We start from the raw sequence: 6,705 nt of genomic DNA, 5'->3' as shown, positions 1-6,705 counted from the left end.
TGGCGGGCAGCTCTGGTGACTCTTGACTGGCGGGCAGCTCTGGTGACTGTTGACTGGCGAGGCTGGGCTGACGCACTAGACTCCTGATGCGTGGGGCTGGTACTGGACGTGCCAGCCTGGAGACACGCACCTCCATGCTATTGCGTCTAGCGGGAAACACCGGACCGAAAGGGCGCACTGGCTCGATGCCCTTCCGGCTCGATGCTGACCTTGCCCTGGCACCTGCGGGGCGCTGGTACCGGGCGGACTGGGCTGTGCGTCCGTATAGGCGAGATGGTGCGTACCTCAGCGTAACATGGCGCCCTCCACCTCATACGCACCTCCCTGTAGTCACGGGTAGCTGGCTTACGGCTCTTCCTTGGCCTGGCCAAACTACCCGTGTGCCCCCCCAAAAAAATGTCTTGGGGGTGCCTTTCGGGTTTCCTACCCAACCGTGTTCCAGCATAACGTTCCCTTTGGTTCCTCTGTCCAGCTGCCTCCACTCTCCTGAGTGCCTCCACCTGTTCCCATGGGAGGCGATCCCTTCCGGCCAGGATCTCCTCCCAGGTGTAGGCTCCCTTGCCGTCCAGGACGTCCTCCCATGTCCATTCCTCCATTTTGTTCCCCTGTGGCTTCCTCCTCTTCTGCTGCTTGGTCCTTTGGTGGTGGGTAGTTCTGTAACGTCCGTCGTCAAGAATGGACCAAGGCGCAGCAGGTATGTGGATACTCATGTTTTTTAATTTAAAAAAAAGGAGTAAAGTATCCACTGGACAAAAAACAATAAAGACAACAGCAACAGTCTTGCAGGCACATACAACGCAGTGCAAGGACAACTACCCACAACCCCAAAGGAAAACACACACCACTATATAAGACTCCCAATCAAAGGCAACTCAACACACCTGCCTTCAATTGGGAGTCTAATCACCAACACAAACCCCTTACATACAAAAACCTGCCACATCCTGACCCAAAACTGATACCATACCTCCCTCTGCTGGTCAGGACGTGACAGTAGGTAGTGGACCAAACTGCAGCGGGTATAGTGAACATTTTCTTTTATTGAAGGAAAACCAAAACACTTACATAAAATAAATGACGAAACAGTCCCGTAAGGTGCATAGACTAAACAGGAATCAACCGCCCACAAACACAAGAGAAAATTAACCCACTTAAATATGGCCTCCAATTAGAGGCAAAGACAACCAGCTGTCTCTAATTGGAGGTCGTTCCAAAACCCCAACATAGAAATAGAAAGAACAGATAAACACATAGAAATAGAAAATATAGAACGTACACCAAAAACCCCAAAAACACAAAACAAACACCACCTGCCACGCCCTGACCAAACTACAATAACAAACAACAGAGGGTACAGAGATGAGGTAGTCATTCAAAAATCATGTTAAACACTATTATTGCTCACAGAGTGAGTTCATGTAAACGTATTATGTGACTTGTATACTTCTGAACTTATTTAGGCTTGTCATAAGAGGTTGAATACTTAAGACTCATTTTTTATTAAAATTGATCTAAAAACATCATTCCACTTCGTCATTATGGGGTATTGTGTGTAGGTCAGTAACAAAAACAAAAACTCAATTTAATTCATTGTAAATTCAAGCTGTAACACAACAAAATGTGGAAAAAGTCAAGGGGAGTGAATACTTTCTGAAGGCACTGTATTTATGAACATGATAAAACAACTTATTGTAAAGTCTTTTGGGCTATTCTTTCAATAGTTTCGTGCTGACTGGCTTACTCCATCTTCCCATTAACATAACAGTGCAGCAGAGGGTTAAATTCTCAAACCAAAGCAGCAGCATTGAACTGACCATCCATGTCCTACACTCAACGAGATGATCCAGTCTACTGATAAACAGCTCCGCCAAGTGGTGGAATCCTGCATAGCAGGTAGCAGGTATCCCAGCTTCTCACTTCAACTGACAGGTGTCGCTGTCCACTGAAACATGGGCCTTGGAAGAGGCGAAGAGAGGATTTACTCCTTAATATGTCCGTGTGAGATATGACCTTTTTTTGTATGGAGGTGTATGAGAGAGTGTTGAATTACATAGGGCTAACTTGATTTGAATAGAAGTTTTGTAATTTTTAGACTGTTTCAAATGTACTGATATAAGTGGATGCAGGTGGCATTCCGGCAGCTTTGCGAAAAATGACTTGGTTGAGCCTGTTGTTCACACGCATATCTGCCCTCTCATTGGCTAGTATGGTCCCACCTGACTTCACTTGCCTTCAAGCCTTGAGGACATGCATTTCCATTGTTAGAGCGGTCACTCGGCTACCTTGTCAATATAATAGATCATCTTTGGCCTATGTCCAGTCTTCTTGCCCATCAAATAGTTATTATTGATTCTTGCTAAGGTCGCATCTTCCATGATAGGAGATCTACAGGGAAGAAATCACAAAGTAAATAAATGTGTTGGTTTCCTTCCTCTCATAGTGGACACCCTAGCTATGGCCCAATCATCTCCTTCCTCTCATAGTGGGCATCCTAGCAATGACCCAATCATCTCCTTCCTCTCATAGTGGGCACCCTAGCTATGGCCCAATCATCTCCTTCCTCACAGAGTGGACACCCTAGCTATGGCCCAATCATCTCCTTCCTCACATAGTGGACGCCATAGCTATGGCCCAATCATCTCCTTCCTCACAGAGTGGACACCCTAGCTATGGCCCAATCATCTCCTTCCTCACAGAGTGGACACCCTAGCTATGGCCCAATCATCTCCTTCCTCCCAGAGTGGATCTATTCCCTTTCCTTCACTGATTTGAAAGGAAATTACTGGTGTAAGAAATTTGGCGGAGCAATGGGCTGGTGGGAATCTCCACCATATTTCAATGCTTTTAGATTTGTGGGAAGTAGTGAATGAGTTCACACTTCAGGAGGACAGGGATATTATAGTGACCCACCCTTTGATGGCCACAAGTAAGATTCAGAGAAACACAGACTATTCAGCAGTAAACTGTCCGCAGTAGAGAATATACATCAATAAGCTAAGAGGAAAGTTCCAGATACATTAATAAATAAATAGGCCTTATTCAATCACTGTATTTGACCTTAAAATGGCGTTTGCTGAAGCCGAGCCAGTGTGGGAAGTCGAAGAGGGCATCAGAGTAATATTTCAGGGTGAAGCAGGTATCCTTCCACACGGGCGTGACCTTCTCTCTGTTGCCTAGGAGACAGAAACTCTCCCCTGCCCAGCCACGCAATGCATCACACAGGTCAATCTGAAAACAAAAAAGCAGAGGGAAAAATGTATTTTTTTTGAGAGGTGGCTGCGTAAAGAAAACAAGCTTGTTTTCTAAGAATCACTCTTATTAAATGTTATCTTTCTAACAGAAAAATGACAAACTCACGTCGACCCTGTAGCTCTCCCCAGCCACAGAGGAGATAGTCCTGTCCAGGCCTCTCTCAATCTCCCACTTGATCAGAGGGTTACGGCCATCAATGGACACCACATACTGCTGGAGCACTGGGGAGGGAGGGAGAAAAGGAGAGAGAGTCAGAGAGAGAGAGAGAGCGTCAGAAAGAGTCAGTCAGTCCTGTGAAGGCCACTGTGTTAGTTAGTAATAAGCCATGAGTCTCTGTAGTTAAGCTGTGAGTCATACTTAAAGGTCACTCTGCACCGCCTGCAACCGGTCAAAAACCACAGTTACATCCCAAATAGCACCATATTCCCTATATAGTGCAATATATTGACCAAAGCCCTGGCCAACAGTAGTGTACTATATAGGGAATAAGGTACAATTTGGGAAGCAGGAAGTGATTCATTATAACCTCCATATGGAAGGGCCAGCCCAGGTTAAAAAATACATAAATAACATGTTGTTTCACTGCATGGTTAAGAATGATGTGCTGCTGATATCCACCAATACATACATACTGTATCAGGCTAACATTTACTCCTGTACATATGAAATCTGCTATTTGATGCAGTAAAGAGTAACGTTATGAAAAGTCATTTAGGGAAACCATGGACTACAGTGCAGAACACGCCTTGTCTGCTGCAGCAGGTCCATTATAGATAGAACAGCGAAAAGTTTTACCTTTTATGTTTTTGGGAGCTTTCCCATCTGTCGATGAAGGTTTACTTTCACATGCAGACACCAGTATATATATCTTTTTTGAGGTTAGGCTCTTCCTGAAGCGAGTGTAATCTCCCAAATTGCGCACTGTGATTTTCCTGAAAGAAAATACATTTTCGATTGCTATTTAATTAAGAAGTTGATGCTGAATTAATTCTATTTTCAAGGCTGACTAATGTATCAAACTTTTTAAATGAACATATTCCTTACTTTCCCTGCGAGTGCTGGAAGACTACTTTTCCTCCTCTGGATAACTCGAAGTCATCGATGAACACGCAGCAGTTTTCAGGATCGCTTTTCACGAATCGGTAGCCAGCCTCTACCGTGAAACCGGGCGGAGGGTTCCGCAAGAATTCCTCAACTTCTATAACTTCCATCGTACAGCGAGAGACGTCTGTGATCTTCATGTCTTTGGAGATATGTGGAGTTTTCTGTCTTGAGCAATGTGTTTTTCTGCTGCTCCAGATGACGTGATGAGGAAATAAACTTATTGTAACCCCAGATAAACAAGTGACGGGAATTCCGGCTCTTTACAGTAAACAGGTTCGTTCGGCTCAGTTCACCAAAAAGAACCGGCTCTTTTGGCTCCCAAACAGCTCTTTTAAAAAAAATTATGTTTTGTATTTTTTCAAGTCAAACAGTTTGCGATAGTTTTGACTATGATTGGTGTTAAAATAATTCTAATCAAATTATTAAATGAAATCATACTCTACCTTAACTACAATGTATTTAAAAATGCATTGGTTTGTTATGAAAAAGAATGCTGTTAAACATTTGCATTTAAAGTATAACTTTTTAATGTATATAAACAAAGTGCATATAAATCTGACCATTCAAAACGAATACAATGTGAACAACATAATAATAGAATATTGCACCATATCAAAGAAAAATAAATAACAATGTGCAAAACTGCAGCATCCCACTTAAAACATTAAACTGGTCCCTCTTTTCTCTCTCTTCTTTATTGCCATGTTATAACCAGCAGCACACAGAAATGCTGACCATATTTTGCTTTTATGAGAGATTTGAATTCAGAAATGCAAGCTGCCTCACTTTTGAGAGGCTGATGCGGTTTCTTCTCTCAGTAATTTTATGTCCCGTTTTCGAGAAGACCTGTTGGCATGTGGACTAATATGTTGTTGAGTTGTGTTCTTACACTGGTACAGTCATGCCCTATGAGAGATGTATGACTGCGCATATGCGAAAATAAATAAAGTGCATTTTCCCACGTTCTGGTTAAAACACCAATGATGAACATGTGTGTTTATTCCTCCGTTAACCTGTTATGGATAGGGGGCAGTATTTTCACGGCTGGATAAAAAACGTACCCGATTTAATCTGATTATTACTCCTGCCCAGAAACTAGAATATGCATACAATTATTAGCTTTGGATAGAAAACACTCCAAAGTTTCTAAAAGTGTTTGAATGGTGTCTGTGAGTATAACAGAACTCATTTGGCAGGCCAAAACATGAGAAGATTCTGTTCAGGAAGTACCCTGTCTGACCATTTCTTCCCCTTCTTGATTCTCTCTATCCATTACAAAGGATCTCTGCTGTTACGTGACACTTCCTACGGCTTCCATGGGCCCTCAGATCCCGGGAAAAAGCTGAATGACGTAATTCAAAGCCCTGGCTGAAACACACGAGCGCTTTTGCTAAGTGGTCTATCAGCGGACAAAGGGCTTAGGCGCGTGCCCGAGTCGACCCCGTGATTTATTTTCTTTCGGCTGTTTACCTAATTGCAGATTCCCGGTCGGAATATTATCGCTTTTTTACGAGAAAAATGGCATAAAAATTGATTTTAAACAGCGGTTGACATGCTTCGAAGTACGGTAATGAAATATTTAGCAATCTTTTGTCACGAAATGCGCCATTCGGATAGTGTCTAGAACGCACGAACAAAACGTCGCTGATGGAACATAACTATGGATTATTTTGGACCAAACCTACATTTGTTATTGAAGTTGAAGTCCTGGGAGTGCATTCTGACGAAGAACATCAAAGGTAATCAAACTTTTCTAATAGTAAATCTGATTTTGGTGAGTGCTAAACTTGGTGGGTGTCTAAATAGCTAGCCCTGTGATGCCGGGCTATCTACTGAGAATATTGTAAAATGTGCTTTCACCGAAAAGCTATTTTAAAATCGGACATATCGAGTGCATAGAGGAGTTCTGTATCTATAATTCTTAAAGTAATTGTTATGTTTTTTGTGAACGTTTATCGTGAGTAATTTAGTAAATTCACCGGAGGTTTGCGGGGGGTATGCTAGTTCTGAACGTCACATGCTAATGTAAAAAAGCTGGTTTTTGATATAAATATGAACTTGATTGAACAAAACATGCAGGCATTGTATAACATAATGTCCTAGGGTTGTCATCTGATGAAGATCATCAAAGGTTAGTGCTGCATTTAGCTGTGGTTTGGATTTATGTGACATTATATGCTAGCTTGAAAAATGGGTGTCTGATTATTTCTGGCTGGGTACTCTGCTGACATAATCTAATGTTTTGCTTTCGCTGTAAAGCCTTTTTGAAATCGGACAGTGTGGTTAGATTAACGAGAGTCTTGTCTTTAAAATGCTGTAAAATAGTCATATGTTTGAAAAATGGAAGTT

The 6,705-nt window shown here is 42.4% G+C and overlaps 1 protein-coding gene across 1 annotated transcript; it reads right to left on the bottom strand.

Annotated features, from left to right (window-relative positions):
• Window positions 1-1,644: 1,644 nt before the first annotated feature.
• On the bottom strand, window positions 1,645-4,616 carry LOC115204613 (mesenteric estrogen-dependent adipogenesis protein-like). The gene is made up of 5 exons (XM_029770279.1): window positions 4,297-4,616; window positions 4,048-4,184; window positions 3,358-3,473; window positions 3,058-3,228; window positions 1,645-2,385 (listed from the first exon to the last, which is right to left on the bottom strand). Exons 1-5 carry the CDS (start codon window positions 4,491-4,493, stop codon window positions 2,344-2,346), a joined length of 663 nt encoding a protein of 220 aa, XP_029626139.1. The 5' UTR covers window positions 4,494-4,616; the 3' UTR covers window positions 1,645-2,343.
• Between the last annotated feature and the right edge of the window lie 2,089 nt (window positions 4,617-6,705).

The sequence above is a fragment of the Salmo trutta genome, chromosome 12, assembly GCF_901001165.1.
Source record: "Salmo trutta chromosome 12, fSalTru1.1, whole genome shotgun sequence".
Classification (NCBI taxonomy): Eukaryota; Metazoa; Chordata; class Actinopteri; order Salmoniformes; family Salmonidae; genus Salmo; species Salmo trutta.
The sequence above is the reverse complement of the archived record's forward strand: the minus strand, read 5'-3'. Positions and strand labels throughout refer to the sequence as shown.

Bases quoted from the DNA above. Each gene is read 5' to 3' on its own strand.
- LOC115204613 (XM_029770279.1), bottom strand. From the start codon at position 4,493: ATGAAGATCACAGACGTCTCTCGCTGTACGATGGAAGTTATAGAAGTT. The intron at 4,185-4,296 runs GTAAGGAATATG...ATTTTCTTTCAG, and splicing joins TTCCAGCACTCGCAGGGAAA to GAAAATCACAGTGCGCAATT. The intron at 2,386-3,057 runs GTCAAATACAGT...TCTTCCCTGTAG, and splicing joins TCAGCAAACGCCATTTTAAG to ATCTCCTATCATGGAAGATG.